The 24,967-nt window shown below is 38.6% G+C and overlaps 1 protein-coding gene and 1 pseudogene across 3 annotated transcripts in view; one reads left to right on the forward strand and one right to left on the reverse strand.

The window, feature by feature from the left end:
* Positions 1–1,302: 1,302 nt before the first annotated feature.
* Positions 1,303–2,481, reverse strand: LOC148654574 (uncharacterized; annotated as a pseudogene).
* A 1,032-nt stretch (positions 2,482–3,513) lies between these two features.
* Positions 3,514–24,967, forward strand: part of tspan11 (tetraspanin 11) — a 102,604-nt gene continuing 81,150 nt past the window's right edge. Inside the window, exons 1-2 of one of the 3 annotated variants that reach the window (XM_088647004.1) lie at positions 3,514–3,809; positions 14,753–14,847. In XM_088647004.1, the coding sequence (XP_088503130.1) occupies positions 14,761–14,847 (87 nt within the window). In that variant the 5' untranslated portion in view covers positions 3,514–3,809; positions 14,753–14,760. Of the gene's footprint in view, positions 3,810–4,217; positions 4,368–14,752; positions 14,848–24,967 lie in introns of those variants that run through there. The other 2 variants (XM_088647006.1, XM_088647005.1) reach the window with 2 other exon arrangements.

Below are 24,967 nucleotides of genomic sequence, written 5' to 3' on the forward strand. Positions count from 1 at the left end.
AGAGATTACCATTTATTAGGGTGGCTGGTGAATCTCAGCCTTGGGAGTTGTTCCTTATCAGGAAACTCTATCAGCTAGAAAAAACCCTTAAATGTGAACCAAATGGAATGGCCTCTCTGTATCCAGCACCACTGAGATGAGGCAGAGACGGACTGGCAAGGGAGCAGCAAACTTAATTCCTGTATTTTTAATAAGCCTTGCCACTACAGCCATATACAATTTCTTGCATTAGGAATTTCTTTTTGCATATCCCAGCCTGCTCTCCATGAGACACACAGACAGGGAGAGAAGCTTGGGGTCAGGGTGCAGGGTCAGCCATTTATACAGCACCCCTGGCGCAACAGGGGTTAAGGGCTTTGCTCATGGGCCCAATGAAGTAAGATTCATCTGCCAGCAGCAGGATTTGAAATGGCAACCTTCCAGCCACAGGCGCCAATCCTTAGCCACAGTGCCACGGCTCTGCCCCATAAGGAGTGAGGATTGACCAAAGGGCAGATGCAAAGATGGAGGTGGGGTGGAGGAGGGATGCAAAAGACAAATGCAAAAGAGAGAAGGGGCTACAGAAATTATTTTTAATTGTGTAATGTGAGCAAAAGATGTCAGGAATAATTATGATTTGGGACAGCTGAGGCTGACTGAACTTGGCTACTGTTATCCCTTTGAGCTGGCATCGCAAAGACATCCAACTGACACACTGCTTTGTAGCCTCACTTCTCTAGTGTTTTCCTAAAGGCCAGACTGAATAAAGTTGGCTGTACGTTACATACTGTACAGTACATATTGTGGCACTATCGATCTTATACCATGATTATGAGCAATATGCTATTTCTTTGGGTTTATTAAAAATGATAGAGATTATCATGTAAAGTATTGTACTAGGAACAAGTAATAGGTTTATTCCAGGCTGAAAAGAGAAAAAATGTTTTGGCTGTTGTGCCTTCTTCAGGTGTGAGAAAGACAGGGCAATAAGCAAAGGTAATGTAGGATAGGAGAACAAAAGCTAGGAGAGAGGAGAAGTGAGAGGCGGTAGCAGTGGACAGATGGAGTGGCTAATCAGGTAGTGTGAAGTCAGGATAGGTGAAGAGAGGTGTGAAATGAAACCTACAATGAATAGAGAGAATTTAGAAGAAAATGAGTGTTGTTGAGAGAAGGGGAAAGGTGTGATCCTAGCTGCAGGATAATTTTAGTTTCTGTAGTCTTAGTTAAGAAAACCATCTTTGAGAACACAGACAGAGAGTTTAATGTGATCATGGCCATCAGAGGTGAAATAAAAAATAATAGGCTTGGAGAAATCTTTAATCTTCACAACCCTAACATATTCTCTGAAGCGGTCTCCAAGTCTCCTTCCTGCTTCCCCAATGTAGATGGCTGGGCATTTACTGCAAGATATACAGTAAATAAGGTTGCTGGAGGTACTGTACAAGATGTCATCTGAGTGATCCGGAATTGTCCTGACGGGCCTTGAATGATTGTGGTGTTGGATATGTACTTGCAGGTGATACAGCGAGCTCCTTTGCAAGGGAAAGTGCCTGGTGTGGATGGTTGCTGAGGGCGGTAAAGGGAGCTGTGAACAAGGTTATGCAAATTAGGCGATCAGTGATATGAGATGATGGGATGGTTAGAAAAGAGGGCCTCAATGGAGGGATCATCCTGTAAGATGGAAAAGTTGTCGCTAATAGTCCTGGGGATAGGAAGTGTGTCAGGGTGGTAGGGAAGCACCAAAGCAATGTAGTTGTTACAGCAGGAGTTCCTGCTCGGGTTGATGGTCCGAGGGGTGTTTTTGGCTCGGGCATGGGACCTGTCGATTACACTGTTAGAATATCCACTGTTGATGAAAAAAGAGTACGTTTAGAGGACTTGGTTCTGTAAATCAATGTCGTCGCTGCAGAGTTGTTGTAGCTGAAGGAACATAGAAAAGCGAGAGAGTTTTTAGTGTGTTTGGAATGAAATTAGCTATACAGCAGATAGTTGTGGGAATCAGTGGGTTTATAATAGACCGGAGTAGAGAGTTGGGGGTAGTTAATGGAGAATTTGATGTCTAGAAATGGAATAGTAGTGGAAGATATGTTAACTGTGTGTCTGAGGGACGGGTGGAAGTTGGTGAAGTGATACAGAAAGTGCTCAGGCTGGTCATTAGAGCATGTGGTGGCACCAATGCAGTCATCAATGTATCACTTGTAGAGGTCAGGGACAATGCCAGTGTAGGAAGCGAAGAAGCGTTCTTCTACCCAGCCGACAAAAATATTGGCATAGCTGGGTCCCATTCTGGTGCCCATGGTGACTCCACTAACCTGTTGGAAAAAAAGGATATTGAATGAGAATGCATTTAGTGTGAGAACCAATTCTGAAAGGCATACAAGGATTAGGGTTGGTGGATCAAGCACTGTGCATTTGTCCAGTGTGTGCTTGAGGGCTGTAAGACCATCATTATGGGGAATGATGGTGTAAAGAGATGTGATGTCCATGGTGAAAATGTAGCATTCGGGGCCCTGGAATTGGAAATCATTAAAAAGTTGGAGCGCGTGGTTGGTGTCCTTGATGTATGAGGGAAGACCTTCAACCAGCGGTCTCATGAGGCTGTCGAGAAAGGCTGAGATGTAAGTAGTCGGACAGTATCATGCTGATACACTGGGGCGTCCAGGGGTGTCCGTTTTTTGGGGGATTTTGGGGAGGAGGTAAAATTGAGATACCTTGGGATGTTCAATGATGAGCCGGTTCGCCTCCTGGTGGAGCTTCCTTACTGCTGATAAGAAGGGAGATGGTGGATACCACTTCCTTTTGGTAGTCAGTGGTAGGGTCCTGTTGGAGAGGGAGGTAGGCAGAAACTACCCACCTGTAGTAATGTACTATACCATATCTATTAATGTCACCATAGGCCTTAACTTTATGTACCACTATGTACAGTATTACTTAAGTGTATAGCAGTAAGCTTATTCCCATTAACATCTTCACTGACCAAAATCTCTATACTTTGATAATAATTAAATTGTGGTTTAAACCCTTAAATTATCACCCAGATTTGTTTAATGGTAAAGAAGTATAATACATGGAAAAAGATTATGTTTTTTTATTAATAATTTTGAACGAGAGTAATATGACTCTCATGACATGATAGTGGCAATGACTGAGTAAACATTACCCACGGCTGTTTTTTTTTGTACCAAGTTTCTGAAATAAAAAAGCTGAAAATATATTATAAAGAGCAAATGTATCATTAAACTTCTAAAGTAATACCAGTAATTTAATTCCAGTAAAAGAAAGTGTTTTAAATCAAAATTTAAATCAAAACAAGTGTTTTTAATCGAAACAAGAATCCATCATCATGTGCTGTTTGCTGTCATAATTTTCTTCTATGCAATAAAAACTAACATAGGAAAGCTTTCATTTTTCATTAACACTTATACTGTATATCTGTATTAATTACAGTTTTAAATTAGGTCAAAGAATTAAGTCGTCTTCTTATTATTTAGGCCATAGAATTACCCAAGAGGTGCATCTTATAAAAAATACAAATGGGATCCAAAGGACCCTAAAACCTGTTGTGAGAACTGACAGATGCAGTCCTAGCAGTTTCTCGGTGGTCTCTGTCTGGGAGGGATTTACAACAGGTGCATGAGCTGTAGAAGTTACACGCACAAAGAAAAGGGGGCGGGGGGGGGGGGGGGGGGGGGGTGTTGTGTATTTCCTTTTGACCCCTGGATGACCCCAATCCCCTTCTCCGAGTGGACGTGGAGACCAGAGTGAAGCCACAAACCGGGAAGCAAATCTGCCGGATTACAGCCTAAAGAGCAGGACCACAATTTTCACCGGTAAGCCGTTAGATGCAAGCAGGAACTGCAATGCTGAGCGAGTTTAAATACCGTGCTGTGTGCTGGAAATGAACACGCTTGTTGATTTAAAAAAAATGCAATGTAAACCTTGAGGATAGGACGCAGATGAGCGGAGTTGCGTGTTCTTTTTGTTTTCTGGGGGGTGTAGGTTATGTACTGATTCAGATAAGTTTGAAAAAAGAACTTTGACGTATGATTGAAAACATCACTAAAAGGGCATTGCAGTGCTTAAATCAGAACCACGGTGTTTTTGTTTTAATGTACAGTAGTGACGCATCATGAACAGACAGTGCACTTGTTTGCACACAATGGAGGCGCTGTCCAAACTAAGCTGTTTCATGAAGTGGAAACTACTTACCGGTGATGTACAGTACCAAAACAAAAACCTCAGACTCGTGCATAACTTGCATATGTGTGAGAGAATATGGATGGTCTCGAAAGCTAGCAATTAGACGCTTTCGGGAGTAAAATTTCGTTGTAGCCTGAGGACTGAGCCGAATAAATCACAACTTCGCCAGTAAACAAACCGTGCATACTGTAGGTTTAAACATTTTGCTCACAATTAAGACAACATGGGGGAATTCATGCATTTCCTCTATAATGTGATTCCGAAAATGATTAGATTGTCAATTCGTATTTTTCTTTTCGTTGAAAAGCTCAGTAAAAATGAAGTAAGATGCAGGGTGCTTTATAAGTGTCAGGCTTCTTAACAAGTGGAGGAAAAGTATGCTTAATTATTATTGCAGGCTTTACGGAAAATGTCACACGAATGTCCTGTCATCAAATATATATTTGCTGATAATTACGGAAATACATGAGGATAAAGCCTTTAACAGACTTGAGAAATGTGAGAAAAAGCGAATTGTATATTTGTAAGTTTTGTGTTGAAATTGTTAGGAGTATTAGAAATAATATAGGAAAAAATAAATCCTGATTGATGGGATTGCATGCATCTCTCCTTAATATTTTATTAAGAATTCTTAATATTCATTTTATTTAAAAAATCTGTCCACAGTACTGTCATTTTTTTTAGTTAACAGGTCAATCTTTGCTTTTTTATTAAATATTTATGCTTGCTGTTCTTTCTGTTCCTTAATTTTTTAAGTATTAATTCAAACTTAATTAACACAAAGCCCATAATAAAAGCGTTCAGTGAAATTATTTTAGCACTCCTTGAAGGTTCTTTGGCCAAAATCAGTGCTTGGTGCAGTTTATCAGATCAGTAGGCAGAGAAAATAATCACCACAGGAATATTAATTGGAAAGGATGTAACAGGGGGTCACTGATGTCAAGGTGAGGCACGTGTCTAAAGCCTAATGTGTGCATGCAGCAATGGGAGTATATCCTTGCCTTTGAGGGGTTAGAACATTGTTCTGTCTGGTGACAATAAGCTTTCAGATTATTGGTTGCAAAATGTTGTATGGATAGTTGTGGGCTTTAAGATTATCCAGTACATTACCAAGGCTTGTTTAGAAATAAGCAATTTCTAAACAAGCCCGCAGTTTTCAATCAGAAGATTTGTCATTATTCTGACCCACTTGAAACCAGTTGTGAAGTTTTTGAAGATAATTATTTTGTATGTAATTATTATCCATAGTGTGACTGTGGTGAGCTGTAAGATACTAAGGTGATTACACAGTCATCCTGATAACCCCACTTCGTAGTATTAATACTAGTTGTCCTAACATGGTCTAACAGAAGAAAAGTGCTTACTAAGTGGATATTCAAACATGCACACAGTTGCTTAGAAATTATTAAAATGTTTTCTCAGCGGTAGTCAATCGTGTAGTCTTGATGATGGATGGTAAAACGCATTAATAGGTTGTTTTTGTAGGACTGGGGATGTATACAATGCATGGCTCACACCAAATGATGATTCATAAAATTCATCAGCCTTAACTGTTGTATTTATTTGCTTTCCTGTCACCAATTCAGGTACAACAATGGCAAACTTTTTCTGGGCACAAAAGCGTTCGTTTAGAATACACTGTTAATTTAGAAATGTGACAAGCAGTTTGAGATTTTAATGCATGATTTTCCTCAATAGGCTCTTTCTGCCCCTTAAACCTTAATGTTTTTCTGTTGTAGTGGAAAATAAAATAATGTCTGCAATAAGAAAGTAACTGTGAAAGATGTTTTATTTTCTTTAGACAAAACATGCAGTTTTATTCAGCTTGTAAATCTGAGCAAGAATTGGGATTCCATTCCGATTCCATCCACATTTATGGCGCTCGTTATACAGTGTGTAGAATTATATGTCCCCGTGAGTAAAATCAAATATTCATCTGGAACAATTAACATGGTAAACATCGGTGGTGATGGTGATAATTATTTTATAAATGAACAAAGTCTCTATGAATTTTCTTTAAAGTCAAGGTGAAGCGTTTCTTCCACATATCTGCTTATGTTACAGATATATATCCTAGAACTACATGAAGTGACTGAGGCATTTGTCCTATATTTGGTGCATTTTGCAGAAGGGTTAACTTAGAAATTTTGTTTCTAAATGACCACCTTACAGTTTCTTACAATACAAGGACCAAACTACAGCATACCATTGGAGGCCATGTCTTCAGTTGTAGTTTTATAGCCCTCACACCCTGGGAACTCCCCTTCCTAGGTCTATTAAGGATTCAGTTCTATTGATGTGTTTTAAATTGTAAAAAAAAAGTCTTAAGACATTTTTAAAGAGAGCTTTTTTATCAGCACATTTACAGTAACCATTTATCCAGTTCAGGGTCACGGTGGCCTGGAGCCTGTCCTAGCAAGGCAGGACACACCCTGGACGGGATGCCGGTCCGTCACAAGGCACACACAGACACAGACATGCACACGCTCACACCAGGGCCAGTTTTTACAGAAGCCAGCTAACCTCCTAGCATGTCTTTGGACTGTGAGAGGAAGCCAGAGCACCCAGAGGAAACCCACCCGAACACCGTACTGTACAAACTCAACCCAGATACCACCCCAGGTCCCCAGCGCTGCAAGACAGCTATTTTGACCACTGTGCCATCCATGCCACCCAATCTTATTTATGATATGTTTAATTTTAATAGTATATATTTTGTTTTTAGGCATTGAATATTGTTTTATTTTATTTTGAGAAGAAATGAGCGTTTTACTGATTCTTCACTTTTTTTCAATGTGTTTTTCAATAAGATAATCTTTCTTGTACTTTCTGCAATGTAAATGGTAGTAGCCTATTGACCGACAGTACTGGAAAAAATAGTCATTCTTTCTTCTTAAATATTTGTATGGATTTCATTGTTAATGAAATTGAGATATTTTAAAATTATTTTTATTGGTATTTTTATGTTAGAAGGACTTGCTGACCATACAATTTAACAGACATGTCTCTTTTTAGAAATTTGTGCTCAGTTAAACTCTTGCCAAGTAAATAAATATTAATTTGATCCATTGCTGGAGACACCACACATTACAGTGAATGGCACCATAATGCTTGGGTACTGTATACAAAACACCTCACATTAATTAAACCCTGACCACTAAATCACTTTTGAGCTGTATTGTATGCTGTTGACACTTCTAGTCTGTTATTCAGCACTTTTCAATGCTCTTGTTTTTACAGCACCTTGATGATGATAGGAAATACTAATTGGAAGCAGACTGTTCCACAAAAAGCAAACAAAGAGGAACAATAACCCTGATACCGTATTTATTGTAAAATTTGTGCTGATCTCCTAGTTTTTGAAGTAGTTTGTTCTTTGTCCCAGAAAAGGTTTTTTGAAAGTTTAAAATTTAGGGCATGAAAAAGAATACTGTAGAAATAGTTTTCAAGCAATAAAGGATTAGGGTAATACTATCGTTGTCTTTTGTTACTTTGTTACCCTGTTTGGACTCTTGTGGAAAAGAATACATCTGACCTTTTTTGTCCGCTTTCTTCATGCAGTTTGTGTTACTGCTATTTGAATTCCTTGTCATGTTGGAACTAGTAGCATTTTTTTGCTGAATAATAATTCTTGTATGAGGACCTTTAACCAACCCTTTTTTTAAAAAGGCCTAGTGTAAAATGAGAGTATGGTGATTGGATTAGACTGGGATTCTGACGGATTGAAGAAAGAGTCCTACAGGTTACTGATGGGAAAATATAAGGAGTATTCTGCAAGTCATGCACAGAATCTAAATCTATAAGTCAGTAGACAAGTTATTATTATTATTAATTCCTTACACTTATGTAGCACTTTTCTGGACACTCAAAAGCACTTTGCAGCTAATGGGGACTCCCCTCCAAAGCCATTAAACAACATTCAGATGTGCACTTCAAAAGGAGCACTGTCAGAGAAAATGTAGATACTAGTTTACAGCCAGGCGCATACTGTGATGTTTTGGACTACTTGAAGTACTTGGATATGAAGTAAAAATTACTTCTTTTCCCAGATTAATTTTAAGAATTATTTTTAAATACTGTATCCTTTTGCATGATATTAAAATGTTTGTGACTTTGTTCTGAAAACAGAAAACAAAAAGACCTACTACAAATTGTCTACGTATATTACATCTAGAGCCATAAAAAGATTTAATTGTTAGGCTTCTAAATGTAAGTGTGTAATAGGTTTTTTTTCTTATTCACAGCTATTAGCCTCTTTTTGTTTCAGTGATCTTCATATGATGTAGCATTGGGAAATATTTTCAGTACTAAAATTTAGTATATTAAAATTCAGTATTGAGTAAAGAATAATAATGATTCCTTACACTTATGTAGTGCCCTTTTTTCCCCCTGTTTCAGTCGTAAGAATACATTGAGATTCATTGGGTTATCATCAGCTAATTGATGATGACAATCTCTCATCCTAGCGTTAATCCTGCATCAGCAGGGTCCGCTTGTCGGCACGCCCGTCTCCATTTGGTGGTTTGAACCAAATCTTTAAGCTGATGTTGCCAGTAAATGCAACCGAGAATACTCCAACCTGTGCGTCGCTCCAATAATGATGATGATGATGATGATAATAATAATAATAATTGCTTACACTTATATAGTGCTGGACACTCCACTCAAAGCACTTTACAAGTAATGGGGACTCCCCACCACCACCAATGTGCAGCATCCACCTGGATGATGTGACGGCAGCCATAGTGCGCCAGAACGCTCACACACACATCAGCTATCAGTGGGAAGGAGAACAGAGGGGTGAAGCCAATTTATTATAAGGGATTATTAGGAGGCCATGATTGGTAAAGGCCAAACGGTTACACCCCTACTCTTTTCGAGGAAACGCCCTGGGATTTTTAATGACCACAGAAAGTAAGGCCCTTGGTTTTATGTCTCATCCGAAGGGCAGTGTCTTTTTACAGTTTAGTGTCCCCATCACTATATTGGGGCATTAAGACCCACATAGACTGCAGGGTGAGCGCCCTCTGCTGTCCCCACTAACACCTCTTCCAGCAGCAACCTTAGTTTTTTCCAGGAGGTCTTTCATCCAGCCACTGACTAGGCTCACATCTGCTTAGCTTCAGTGGGTTGCCAGATGTGAGATGCCAGATAGATGAGGCAGATTGTCATTATCTTTAGTATCATGGACATAAAGCATTTTTTAATACAATGAAGTGAATCGGTATTACAAAAGTTTATTTGGGAACTTACAGCCTATGAAAAAAAAATTGTAAAGAAAATGGGAAAGCAGTTATTGCATGTGTAGGATTTTCACTTTTTGTTTTTAATTTTCTATTTGTATATCTGCCTTTCATTAATTGCTGGTTATAATAACTGGTCTTAAGAAAATATTAGTTGTCTGCTGGGTTTAATATACCATTCTTCAGATAATAAGATGTTTGATTTTATATGTGACAAGTTTATGGTGGCTAAATGCTTCATATTGAACTCCCCACTTTGAGTAAAAAGGCATTTGCCCTTTTATAATTTTCTGATTGTTACAGCATACACTTAGCAATGCTTGAGGTGAAATGGCAGGTCTTACTTAGTTTTTTCAAACTGGGTTTTGCATTTCCTCTCTTACTGTAAAGATGTATTTTTTAAAGATTTTTTTAGTTATGCTTAGAAAAGGAGGTAACACAGGAGCATTAATTACTTCATGCAGTGCATGCTCATTTATTTGATAGACCAGGCCTGATTGCTGTGCTTGACAAATCAGCAGAAATCAATCCAGCACCGAATATTTTTACAAATATTTTCTCTCGATTGAAACTGTACTTTTAGCAATATGCACAAGCTTTTAGTATTTCTATCTAATTATCTATTTTCTTACCACTTCATCCAGTTCACAGTTGCAAGGAAGCCTGAGCCTATTCTGGCAAGCAGCAGATGCCATCCAGAGTACACCCTGGACGGGGATGACAGTCCATCGCAGGGCAGACAGACATAAACATACTTGCAAACACTCGCACCAAGGCCAGTTTTCGTAGAAGCCAGTTAACCTGCTGGTATGGTTTTGGAGTGTGTGAGCAAACCTACAGTACCTGAACACAGGGTGAACATCCAAATTCCAGGCAGGTAGTACCCCAGGTCCAGAATTGAACCCAGGAACTAATGGTTACAAAGCAGTAGTGTTATAAGCCGTGCCTCCTGCATATAGTAGTTTCAAGTCCAAAATGCTATAAGCTTTAAAACAATGTAGCCAATACGCTAAGCAGTAGGCTTGTAAAGGGAAAAGTTGTGAAATGACCAGTCATTACCATAATGCAGGTGGGTTCAGCTAGTTCTAAAACAAGCAGGTGTAGTAATGAATGCAAACTTGATATGTGAGTAGTAGAATGCACCTCAGAATTTTAAAATGTGCGCTGCTGACTTTTAATAATAATAATAATAATAATAATAATAGCTTACACTTATATAGTGCTTTTCTGGACACTCCACTCAAAGCGCTTTACAGGTAATGGGGACTCCCCACCACCACCACCAACGTGCAGCATCCACCTGGATGATGCGACGGCAGCCATAGTGCGCCAGAACGCTCACCACACATCAGCTATCAGTGGGGAGGAGAGTAGAGTAATGAAGCCAATTTATAGAGGGGGATTATTAGGAGGCCATGATTGGTAAGGGCCAATGGGAAATTTTGGCCAGGACGCCGGGGTTACACCCCTACTCTTTTCAAGAAACACCCTGACCACAGGGAGTCAGGACCTCGGTTTTTACGTCTCATCCGAAGGATGGCGCCTGTTTAAAGTATAGTGTCCCCATCACTATACTGGGGCATTAGGACCCACGTGGACCACAGGGTGAGCGCCCCCTGCTGGCCCCACTAACACCTCTTCCAGCAGCAACGTTAGTTTTTCCCAAGAGGTCTCCCATCCAGGTACTGACCAGGCTCACACCTGCTTAGCTTTAGTGGGTTGCCAGGTGTGAGTTGCAGGGTGATATGGCTGCTGGTTTAACGCACAGTGAGGTTGGTAGGCATTAAAAATTTGTTAGAGGGAGTCCACTACTGCATGAATACATATCAACTCTTTGAAGTCTTTGAAGGTTTACTTTTGAACTGGCTTACAAACAAAGCTTTGAAGATTAAACCATTTGAGTATAGTACTGGATGTCATCATTTAATAATTCGCAGACTGGAAGCAAATTTTCGGGTAGGTAGGAAATGTTTTCAGAAAAATAATGCTTAAATACCTTTTGTGTTTTCATCAGTAGTTCTCTGAAGCATTGCTGAAACCTCCTAACATACTAAGAATTTGGTCTGTCGTCAGGTGATTTGCAATCACTTGCACTCCATAGCATTTGTATGCTATTTTGACAGGTCTCACTGATATTACTTCAGTGGTGAGACCCACTACATTGTGCTGTAGCGTACTTAGGAATGTTTGAACTTTAGAACATCAGGATAGTGGTTGTACAGATACCATTGCTTGTGTTTTTTTTATTTTAAAACTCATCTCTAGGAAATGTAAGAAAGGAACAAAAAATCTTAGGCTTTAGGCTTAGAAAAATGTAGTACTACAAACAACTGACTACTTTGTAAGACTGTTTTAAATTATTCATACTGTAGGTTTACTTGTTTAAAGTTGTACAAACTACATTGTATCAAAGTATAGCAAATGTATGATGTGATTTAACTAATTTATTCATTGAAAGGAAACTTGAATGTTTGGTCAAAAATTGTAGGTCACACACCAAGAAAATCACAGGAACGCGTGATGACTGAATCACTGTCACTGTTTTGCAGGCAATGTTGGCACAGTAGAAGTCACTATACTAATATATTATCTTTCTATAAAGTATGTTAATATGACACATAGAAAAAAAATCCTTGTCCTCTGAGCATTTAATTTAGCCAGTAATGTATATTTCTGTAATGTATTTGTTGTAGTACACTTATCTTGAAAAACTGCTGTGTATGTGTACTTTCCTGGTCTTTGGTAAATCAGAATTGCCGTGAGGTTTTGTTACTGTGATGTTTGATTTTAATTTTTCTTTAGATGGTGAAATATTCCTTCTCCCTGACCCATATAAAATAGAATTTGACTTACATTTTGGAATGATTTCTGAGAACCTTGAACTTGAATTTAATAAATGAGCCCATCTGTCCAACCAGTATCGGTAGTATTTTGTCTTCTCACTATCTTGTGTTGCTATGTCAAATCCTTCTTTTTATTTTTATTTCTTCTTTCTCCCCCAAAATTTGAATGGATGGTAGCATCCTTAGAGATAGTTGCTATGGTGTTTTTGATGATGGATTTTCTGCTGTGCCCAAGTTAATTCAGGCCAGTTTGCATTGTAAAATGGAACCAAATAATTAGGGTGCATGCCCGACTTGAGTTTTACAAAGAGACCAAACTGCACCGCTGTGATGGGGTGAAGGGCAGTTAGGCTCTGAAGTACTTAGGTAACAATTATATCTTGTTTTAGTTAATTGAATATATTTGTAAAGAGTTACAGTTCATAGAGTTTCATTTCTGCTGTCTTTAATGACAAAGAACAAAACTGATTTAATTGTCCCTGCACGTAATCTCAATTTATTTACTCCCTAATGGTTGAAATAGGCCTGATCGATCTGTTTACTTTTGCTTTATTCAAAAAAAAAGATAAGATGCCATTAAATACACTTATTTCATTAAACATTGTACAGCTCTAAACAGGAGATAAGGACTGAAAAGGGTCCAGTGGTAGGTACAGTCTTCATTATGTACTCAACTGGTATCCGCTCACCAGATATTTCTAAGCATTTTAAGAAAATGAAAGAGAGAACTGAAACATACAGTGATTATAAATGAGAGGGGGCCTAATACCTAGTACCTGATTGATCCAGGAATCTCAGCCAGCCATTTCTTGAAAGAACGGTATTCATTATTCTAGGATTCGGCTTCAGAAACATGTCAGGGCTGTTCCATTCTTCTACAACCCTTTGTAAAAAGAACACCCTCCTGCTCTAAGTTTAACATAGTTTGCTTCATGTTCACTATTAATTCTGAATAAGTCCATTGAATTAATTTTGTTAGAGCCTTTGAGGATTTTGAACAATTAAATCAGATCCTTGCATATTTGTTTACTGAAAATATATTTTTCTAAATGTCCGTATAATTGCGTTGATTGCATTTGCACTAGAGGTCACAAGGTTACGTTCTGTGATGCATTCTGGTCGTTTGAAGAACAGCAAGTGTTTCATTACTGCAATGATTATATTTTTAAAATGTTAAGAATTGCCATCTAGAATGGCATTTTTTGGAAAATGATCGTATCACAGTCAATCATTTCGAGATCCTGCCTGTTTAGAAAATAATTAAATATATTTGTGTGGGAATATAATCTAAAACGTTATATAATTACATTTAAATGGCACCCCATGCGTATTATTAGGATAATTTTAAGTTTTGCCTTTGAGGTTGCTTAATTTGCTGACCTTGCTAGTTTTTAAGTTTTTTTATATGAAATTGCCTTCATCTGCAGCCTGTGTACAAGGGGAAATATTTGGAACAATTATGTTTGTCAGTCCTACTCCTTTGTTTAGTGGTAATAAGACGCTGCAGCTGAAAAGATTTTTACAGTTAAAGTGATAAAACTACAGTTTCAGAAGCAAAGCATTTAGAAATGGAAAATATCAACACATCCAAAACTTTAGTCCTAATGCTGCAATGTTTTTGTTCTGAGCTAATTGCTGTGCATTTGGGTGTGAGAGAAGTCAAAGCATTTATTTAAATTTGTTTGCCACGTTCAAAAGTGACATTCCTGAGTGTATCAGTTAAAAACATAGACATCACAGTAGACTACTAAATCGAGCACAGTACAGTAAGCAAGTGAATTGAGTGGGCCAAGCCATCATTCAGTTGTCATTTCCTGTTCCCAGAAGACTGTAAAAATGGTGGACTGCTCAAAATAGATGGGTTGTCTGTTATTTTAAATTGTACTGTATATCCTTTTTCCTTCTAAAAGCATTTTATCAGGTATTATTTATTTTAATACATAGTACCGATACAGTGTTCTTGGACAGTCTGAAGTGTCAGAAACCTGCACTTATCCTCTTTATAAAAACAGCAGACCTGATATGTCTGTTGTTTTTTTTTGCACATCGTCTGTTGTTGTTTTTTGCACACTGCCTGTTGTCTCTGTCTTTCTTTTGCTACAGTACACAATTGTATTGTTGTTGTTGTTGTTGTGTTTTTTTTTCTTTGTACTACTTATGTCCGAGAGCTAGCTAAATAGCATTTCGTTATACCATACACCATGTATATGAGTGTAATAACAATAAACTTGAACTTGAACTTTTACCACATTTTTTTTTATAAAAGTAAATTGAGAAACAGAGAGGCCCTTTGACTGGCTGTATTTCATGGAACTGTATGACCTTTCCCCCACTCCTTACAGTGAAAGCAAAGTACTGAATTTAAAAGTAGATCTGATATTTAACTAGGGAAACCTGCTGTTATATCTAATTGACTCCATAGGGGCCTTTTGAGCTTGAGATCTTTTTCCTGCATACAGTATAAAACCATGTATTTTTTGGTTTCAGGAGAAAAGATGTCTCGAAACTATAAAGATGAACAAGATGACTGGATCACTGTCTGTTTGAAGTATCTTCTCTTTGTGTTCAATTTTCTCTTCTGGGTAAGTTTCAGAAACGACCGTGGAAAAGTTTTTGATTAATGCCCTACATTTTATTTTAAAGAGAGTGCTACCGATTAGGAATTCTGACTACTGATTTTTGAACACATCTGTTTATTCTGGGTGCCGTATGAAACTCGGCTGCATTTGGCTTGTCTTTATAACCTGCAAAAAAAAAAAATTCTGTTCTTGACATTTTCAGTTTATTTACTCAGTGCAGGGGTTTTGAGTTTCTGGGTTTGAGTCCATATTGGGGTGCCTTCTGGGTGTTCTTTCTAGGTTGGCATAAGGTTTCACCAGTGAGACATTACTCCCACCTTCCAAAGACACGCAGGCTAGGTTAATTGGTGTTATGGCCAACCTCCCCCCATGGTGGCTCCAGAGATCTGAACACATTAAAGACTAGTAGTGGGCATTAGCAGTAGAGCAAAAGGATTTATTACAGAGCTTCCATTAGATTTCCAATAAAGGCTCTACAACAGGCTTGTCCAGTCTGTTACCAAAACCCAGCCACAACCTAACACTGTGAATTAGCCCCAAACATGCTAGTAAATAGCCCCATATATATATATCTAACCACCAATTAGCTCATTGCCACCCAGTTGTTAACTGATGCACCTCAAGTGGCAGGTTGCCTGAAATCTCAGTTTCTTTGTAGTCTGGCCTGCTTTAATGCTGTCTTGAAACTGTCCCTGTGTCCATGTGCCTCTATGGGCATAGCCTGTGATAGACTATTGTCACATGTCAGGGGCGAAGCGCTGGCTAAGGATCTGTGCCTGTGGTTGGAAGGTTGCTGGTTCAAATCCCGCGGCCGGCAGAGGAATCCTACTCCGTTGGGCCCCAGAGCAAGGCCCTTAACCCCAACTGCTCCAGGGGTGCTGTACAATGGCTGACCCTGCACTCTGACCCCAAGCTTCTCTCCCTGTCTGTGTGCCTGTGTGTCTCATGGAGAGCAAGCTGGGATATGTGAAAAGACAAATTCCTAATGCAAGAAATTGTATATGGCCAATAAAGTGACCTTATGTTATGTAGGCTTTTCTCCTGCCTTGTGCCTTATGTTTCTAGGACAGTCCTTGCAAGGAATAAGCATCTTTACAATGATGGATTTGGAAGAAGATTACAAAATGGATGAATGATAATGGATTGTATATACAGCACTGACAGGCATTAAAAGTGCCACGAATGAGTATCAGACCCAATTGCATTTGTCATGATTTTACTGTCCCTCGTATTTTTTAGGCCTTTTTCTAGCTAATAGTTCAGTTTTTTTTATAAGGTACCACTCTATGAATCCGACTTTGTGAAATATTTGTCTATATTTACTTGCCGCCCTCAGGAGGTGGTTTGGGTGATTTGTGTTATTTGGGATACATGTCCAGTCTGTTTCTGTTATATTTCTGGTGAAGATACAACATATTCATATTTCTGCTGTGGTTTACCCCCTGTTTCAATCATTGTAAGAATATATTGAGATTCATTGAGTTATTATCAGCTAATTGACGATGACAATAATGATGATAATAACAATTGCTTACACTTATATAGTGCTTTTCTGGACACTCCACTCAAAGCAATTTACAGGAAATGGGGACTCCCCACCACCACCACCACCAATGTGCTGCCCCACCTGGATGATGCGACAGCGGCCATAGTTCACCGGCACTCTCGCCACACACCAGCTATCAGTGGAGAGTGATGAAGCTAATTTATTTTTAGGAGGCCATGATTGGTAAAGACCAATGAGAAATTCTGTGAGGACTTCTGGGTAACAACCCTTCTTTTTTCAAGAAACGCCCTGGGGTTTTATATAACCACAGAAAGTCAGAACCTCAGTTTTACGTCTCATTCAAAGCCTTTTTACAGTATACTGTCCCCATCACTATATTGGCGGCATTAGGACACACACAGACCCCACTAACACCTTTTCCAGGAGCAACCTTAATTTTTCCCAGGTACTGGCTAGGCTCACACCTGCTTAGCTTCAGTGGGTTGCCAGTTGTGAGCTGCAGGGTGATCAGGCTACTGGCAAATATTAATTATATATATATATTATGTAATTACATAATAAAAAATAAAATATAATTGATCCGGATCTCACCCAGTACTTTTTTAAAAGCAACCAGATTTAGCTTTGCATCTTGTCACACTTTATGTAAAGCATTAGTGTCAATTTCTGTTCCAACCTCAGTTATCCATTAAACAATTTGTTATATTCTTATTTAGACACGTATAATATATTTGGGAATATTGAGATCTCTGCTTAACCAGAACTGAAAAATACATTCTGGTATGTAGACTTTAGCCCAATTGATCATCACAAAAAACATTTGTTTGTTTGTTCCACATATAGAAGGTGAGAGGCAAATGTCATTTTGCCTTTTAAGAAGCTTGGTTTTTTTAATCTCTAAAGTCTCTACAGTTTTCTTTTTGTTATATGTTTATATAAATATTTTCATTCTGTTGGGGCTCGTTATAATGTGTGCACATTTGCACTGTTAAGAATTAGGGATATTTGTCACGTTTTTTTTATACAATTACTGTATGGAAGATTGTGAGTTCATTTGGTGGTTACAGTTCAATGGCAAAGGATCATAATTTCTCAACATCTGTTTGTGTAATGCCTCAAACACAAAAGCTGTCAGGCTCATGGTGTACATTTATTATAAGCTCTAAGCAGAGATGTAGCTGCCAGAGTTATTGATATGTTCAGTATAGACACATTGGGTACATTTGTATCAATCTGAAGAAATGTCAACTGAGTTACTTGTAGATGTTTGAATTCTATAAACAGTAAATGTTTTTTTATAGATAACTTTGAAACAGTTCACATTAATGTTGCCTTTAAGGTGGGACATTGCAAGGGAGAGAGACATTAAATATTTGTTCTGCATTTCAAATCTACTCTTGGTCTTTAAAACCTAGATAAAAAGTTCCAGAGACTAAAATTTAGGTTCTTGTTAAAATTATCATACTTCTAATCTTGGAGTAAAACTGAACATCAGTATAGCTCCATTATATTAAAATCCAGTCTCCAATTAATTGCTGTTTTATCTTTTTTTATTTTCATGTTTGGGGAAAGGGTTGGTTCCTTGTGGAAAACAAAAAAGAAATAATCTAAAACTTGTTCCTTGTCAGAATTACAAGGAGATCATTTTTTTTCCTTATTCTTTGATTTAAAGAAATGCTCTTCTTGCCTGCTGCCTTGATACAAAGGAGCTCTTGACAGCACTTCAGATCTGTACTTGTGGAAATATTTTTCTTTGCAGCTGCAGTGCGTGGAAACAACTGTGTACACTGTTGCCCTGGTTTTCTGAAGAGCGGTATAATTTATTGAAGCGATATGGAAGAATTACTCATTTTCCATACACTTAAATCATACCAAAATGCAGTAGATCTGTTTTTGGCCAACCATGACTAAAAACAATATCCCATAATTAAAATAAATTAGCTGTCCAACCCTTGCACACTGCAATACAAATTTGTAATCAAATATATAGTTATTCTTTGTGATATATTCACGCTTAGGCATCCCAGAGTGCACAAATCCAGTTACAGATTATTGCAGAAACAAAACATCTTAATAGTTGTTCTCAGTTTGCTTTTAAAATTGAGGAATTTTAATGTCTGAGATTGATGAGAAAGAGAAGAAAGAGTCCCAAAAGTGGGGAGCCTTGGAATAAAAAAGTTACTTAGCTAACATTAAACTATGTCTGGGTACACCAGTGTTTCTACGTTCTCAAATCTAATTGAATGATCTGTTAAATGTGCACTGAGCAGCACTTGAAGGCAGGCCGGTTCAGATGCAAGGACTTCATATATTCTAGTTGTAACCTGGAATCTTAAAATCTACAGACAGCCAATGCAAAGATCTAAGTATTGGAGTGATCAGGTCTTCGCTTTTGTTGTTTGTGAAATTTCTTGCACGCAGTACTTTGTTTGTCATTGTGAAGCTTCAGTATGTAAAGACGTTAAGCCTTTCATTCAGTTTTGGAGATCCCCACGTTCCATTAATTTGCCCTTGAATTTTGTTTGCACCTCAGAGCAGCATGATCTTTCATTAGGAAATGATGGCATTATGGTGCTGTGGGCACATCTAAAAGCTGCAGAGGGTATTTCAAACCAAAAGAAAATTGAGAGATTAGTTTGGCACAGTGTGAGACTGATTTCAGTGTTTAGTATTTTGAAAACAAAAACTGCAGCAAGGATCAGCAGGTTTTCTGAGTGAAGAGCAGGCCGCTTTATTTAATGGAGCGAAAGGTTAGATGGGGGCAAAAGCCGTAAGATCCAGCATTAACACTTTTGAGTGTAAGCAATTATTATAAATAATAATTAATAATAATTGCTTACACTTATATAGCGCTTTTCTGGACACTCCACTCTATTACCTGTAAAGCGCTAGACCACCACCACCAATGTGCAGCATCCACCTGGATGATGCGACGGCAGCCATAGTGCGCCGTCGCATCATCCTTTCTGGACACTCCACTTTATTACCTGTAAATCATTTCTGGGCACTCCACTTTATTACCTGTAAAGCGCTAGACCACCACCACCAATGTGCAGCATCCACCTGGATGATGCGACGGCAGCCATAGTGCGCCAGAACGCTCACCACACATCAGCTATCAGTAGGGAGGAGAGCAGAGTAATGTAGCCAATTCACAGATGGGGATTATTAAGAGGCCATGATTGGTAAGGGCCAATGGGAAATTTTGGCCAGGACTCCGGGGTTACACCCCTACTCTTTTCGAGAAACACCCTGGGATTTTTAATGACCACAGAGAGTCAGGACCTCGGTTTTACGTCTCATCCGAAGGACGGCGCCTGTTTACAGTATAGTGTCCCCATCACTACACTGGGGCATTAGGACCCACATGGACCTCAGGGTGTGCGCCCCCTGCTGGCCCCACTAACACCTCTTCCAGCAGCAACCTTAGTTTTTCCCAGGAGGTCTCCCATCCAGGTACTGACCAGGCTCACACCTGCTTAGCTTCAGTGGGTTACCAGTTGTGAGTTGCAGGGTGATATGGTTGCTGGCATATGCGATGACTGAAGCATTGCATTCTTCTTTGTTCTTTTTGGAACACAAGAATTTCAATAACCTTAAAGGTATTTTAATACGGCATTTTGGGCCCTGGGTTCAATTTCAGGCCTGGGGTGCTATGTGCATGGATTTTGTATGTTTTGAAAGGATTTCCTCTGGGTGCTCTGGGTTTCTCCCACAATAAAAAAAAAAACAAAAAACATACTTGGATGTTAATTGGCTTCGGGGAAAATTGCCACTGGTGTGAGTGTGTGTCCGTCTGTGGGTGCCCTGTGATGGTCTGCTGTCCTGTCCAGGGTGTACCCTGTATTGCACCTGTTACTTGCCAAGATAGACTTCAGATCCCCTGTGACCGTGAATGGGAAGAAACAGAAAAAAGATGGATGTTAAACATGAGCTGCATTAAGTGCTACTACAGGAATCTCAGTTTCTGATTTATCTTAAGCTTTAGGTCTGTGGTTTATGTGGTCACAATCTCACTAGAACTTCTGTGTGGCTAAGCCAGGTCAGTACTGCAGCCTGCTGTGGGGGGGGGTGAAAACGGGTCACATTAGTTGTGCTGCTGTTATAGTTCAGTCCAGACATGGCCCATCCAGAGACTGCATGTGGGGTGATCCTTCAAAATGCATATTTCATAACCAGTCTGCATGTAAATAGGGCACAGTAAGAGAAACCTCTGTTCATAAAGAGACTCCTTGCTTTTAAATTATACAGTCTAGTATGAATTCTTAATATGAGCATAACCTCCTAGGGGATGTACAGTTGGAAAACTGATCTGAATTGTTTTGAAGTTTAGAGCTGTAAGTGTAAATTAAAAGCATATTTTTATCAACTTTTTCCCGTTCTTTTCTCCCAACAGTGTGTCATGCTTGTAGCCAAACCCCGGCATGTTTTATCTCAAGGTGCCTAATAAATGTGTTAACAAAATCCTAAAGCTTGACGGGTGTTGAGTGAACCTATGATAGAAACATTCCATTCTAAAATCGCACGTTTTCAGGAGCTTCAATTACCAGCTGTTTAGTTTTTATTTCAGTGCTTCTACATTGCAGTTCCTTCTGTGTGTGTTCCTGTTGGTTTTTTTGCTTTGCTTTTTATTTGCGCAGCTAATTAAATATCGCATTCAATAAAGCAGCAGAGAATTAGAGACGAGTGCAGTGGTGAGGGGAGGGGGAGATGTACTTTTTATCAGGATAGAAATCTGCATTACGGGAGACTTTAGTTTTCAATTTACCAGCCTACCAATGAGGTGCCTCCAGTCTCTTTAAAAAGCAAAGAAGCAGAAATATTTTTAGTTCACCTCTGGATTTCCAGTGAAATTATAGAACTGCCTAGTTAGGATGATACTTGGAACATTTTTATTTGTGCCATGGCTTTTGTTGATTATTAACCAGTGTGCTTTTGAATTATTCTGTTAATTGGTTATATTTTGAGGGCATTTGCCATATTTATTTTCACTAGGAAAGGTTAGGTGCAATCAGACCTGTACATCTGTGACACCTGCTTTTTATCAGATTACTGATACTGCCTGGTGGGATTGTGTTCCACTCCTCTCATAGAGCCAGGAAGAGCAGTATTCTTCACTCAGCTTTGAGCCCCAGATGCCACATGCTATTCTGGCCACAAATGTTCAGTGTGGCACAGATGTTCTGGTTTGGTCTTCTACAACCTTATTGTCAAGATGAGACTGCAGAAAACACACACAGGTCCCAGCGCTTGATCAGTGCAATGTTATGTGGTTATGTTACTAGTGATCACAACAAGTGGAAATTTATAGTGACTATACACTGCTTTCTGCACTGTAGCACTTGTATTATTCTGTCAATTTGTCTGTTACACACAATTACTATTTGCACATCTGCGCCATACTTTCTGACATTCATTGTAAAAGAGGACCTGGCTCTACTGCTTGCAACTGCTGGTTCCAGTTTATGGCACAAACATTCCCCTGAACTTCAATGCATACCAGTTTCTTTGTGTTTTTCTTACTTGATATCTAATATATCAAGTACTAGATACATTATCTAACTCTCTCGCTAAAGAGGTGTTTAAGTGCTTAAGCAACAGAATTACTCAAGAGTATCATGGTGAGTCATGAATGATCAATTCATGAAAATTATACCAAAAATATTTAATCAGTATCCAGAGTATGTATCCTTAAGAAGAAGAAGCATTTGAATGCATTAATAGTACTTAGTAATTTTTACAGCTTAGTATAAAAAAGCATTCTTTAGCTTGTGCATCAGTGAAGTGGTATTTCAGTTTTGAGCTATATTTTTACATTTCTGACCGTTTGTGCTGTTGTGGATGTGTTCTGATCCATACGCAGCAACATAAAGAACCTCTTCTAAAACCCACTAGTTTCTGGGTATGGATTAGCCAGTATTGACAGTGCTGTAAGTAGTGAGGGAAGAAATATAAGGTAAGAAGTGACTGTTCCCTGAGCTGACAGGACAAGAAGGACAGACGCAATTGGTTAATTGTGAATATTATGCATGATTCATAACTGAGGTTCCTCAGTAATGTTTACAGTAATGCACAGTGCCAACCTTTTTCCCCAGTCACACTTCCTGACAAAATACTTTGAGAGGTGGTTTCAAGCCTTTTTTTCTCATGTTTAATTAGAAAGGGGAACCCAGGCACAGAATCCTTGCTGAGTTTCACACAGGACATGAACAAGATGATTTGAAATCTGTCAGATTTCAGAATTATGTAACTGAATGCAAAGCACAAACCATGTTTTTTCCCTGACTCATTCATGGCACTTGCCAGGGATACACAGCCTGTGCACATACTGGTGGTATCAGTATGTGGTTTTTCTTTTGGATTCAAACATGACAGTTGGTGAGTGACTTACTTAGCTACATTATAATGAATAAACTGTACTGCCTTCCTAATGTAATGAGTTCCATATAGCTGAGGTGGCTGGCCTACCTGTGTAAGTGGCATGACAATTGCCTGCTTGTTAAAGGAGGAGACATTAACAAGGTATGGCATGTGAGTGCAGGAGGTATTGCATGACATTAGTATTTTTTAATTAAGAATTCTTAATATATAATATTTTTTGTAATAGCCTCCCAGTATTTGGAATAGCCAATGGTCTTTTTCGTGACATTTCTTTCCTCAGCTCTCAGTTTCAAACCCTATTCGCACTTTCAAACCCAGAAGTCAGCTAGGACATCACTCTCACCCCGTGATCATAGAGTGTCAGTCTGTGCTCAGGCGAGTTTGTTTATCAGTTGAACAACTCTGAGGTCCCTGAAGACTACAGTATTGACCTGGCAACAAACCGCTGCCAGCCCAAAGAAGCAGGCCACAGCAATGAGTGTGTTTTCATGAAAATACACTAATTCCTGCTTTGTGTTTATAGAAACTAAATTGCTAAAAACAGGGCTCAGGGATATAACTGAAGCTTGACATTAAAACCATTGACCCTGAAATAAAAGCAATCCCAGTTTGTTATAATACATTAAATTCCTCTTTTGTTGGCGTTATTTGCATAGTCAGCTGCTCACAATTTAGAGATACCATCAGTCCATTAGAAATCAGTTGTTGTTGTTTATCAGCTCAAGGAAAATGTTCTTTGTGGTATGTATGAAAGTACAACTTGTATAACCAGTTAAGAACTGTAGTCCAACAGGGGAAAAAGAAGGGAATAGCATGATCTTTATCCAAAGCAAATTTTATTATTGGAAATGTGATATCTTAACAGGCAACTGGCATCCTGTTTTATTTGATCTTGGTGTTCCATGCGCTGGAATTCCAATTAAATAAAAGGAGTAAACATTAAACATTTCTTCGGCTATAACACAAAGGGAATTCTATTTTGTATGCATGGTGCTGAAGTACCAAAAGCAAGTGGTTGGCATGGGCAGATTGTATGATACAGTAAGAATGTGAAGGCAGGAATGAAAACAATACTACATCTTTGTGTGATTCCCACAACCACTAACGCAGAACTTGTAGGCCAAGGCTACACTGTCCTAAATAAGTGCTTCCAAAGGGAATTTATAGTGTATATACTGTACCACTGATATGTGACTGGGCAAGCGTCAGTTTGCATTAGTACAATTTGAGGTGCACCAGAAGGCATGTGTGAAGGCTGAGCACAGAGCACTTACGGTTTACTTGGCACACGGGGATTGTTTCTTTATACGAGTGTTTTGAAACCTAATTAGTATACAATGACCACAAAAACATAACATCTAAGTGCAAGTTCCAATTTTTCATTTCAGTGTAGATCCTACAGTATGTGGTTGTTAAGAATATGCATTACATGTTTTGGAAAAAATATTTTATATGGGTCATTAATTCTAGTTTTAATTCTTGTTTCTCATTGTTCAAACTGAAACTATTTAATCAGTGCAGGCCTAAACCTATTTCAATGCATACATGTTTCATACACATCATGAATTTCATAATTAATATACATGAGTAAATTAACTGTTGTTGATTTAAACTTTTAAATTATTTCTGCTGTGGGGGGTGGAAATCCCTGCGAGGTGATGTTCAGATGTGCATGTTTGTTTATTCAAAAAAGGTTCACACAGTTTTTGAAAAACATGAGTTCCACACTTTGCGCTCCACTGCCATTCCCAGTCTTGGGGCCATGATCATGAAGTTGTATGCTTGTAGTTAATCTGACTGTTTTTTTAGAATTATTTTCTTAAAAGAAAATCAAACTAATTTTACAAAATGAGAACAGCATGTTTAAACTGCCTCAGAGGAGTCCTAAGCATGCATAAATACTTATCTTAACATTTTTGAATCTGTTCTATCTTCTATTAATAGAGAAAAAGGTGAAAATAAAGCCTGTGTGTTGCTCTATTAAACAAGATTTGCCCCAGTGCTACATAGAGGCTATGGCTATTTGCTAGAGCACTTCTGATGGAAAACAGAGATGAAGTTTGGGTACTGCCTTAAGACCTACTGAAATCACCACTAATCTGCAATGAAATGAAATGGAGTGGAAAACAGTCCAAGATGGTAATCAAGGTCTAGGAAACCAGGCATAGAAAAAGCAAACATCTGCAACTGACTGACAAGGCAGACAAATGGTCTGTACAGCATGGATTAAAAATA

This window comes from Lepisosteus platostomus, chromosome 9 (genome assembly GCF_059453375.1).
Source record: "Lepisosteus platostomus isolate fLepPlt1 chromosome 9, fLepPlt1.hap1, whole genome shotgun sequence".
Lineage (NCBI taxonomy): Eukaryota > Metazoa > Chordata > Actinopteri > Semionotiformes > Lepisosteidae > Lepisosteus > Lepisosteus platostomus.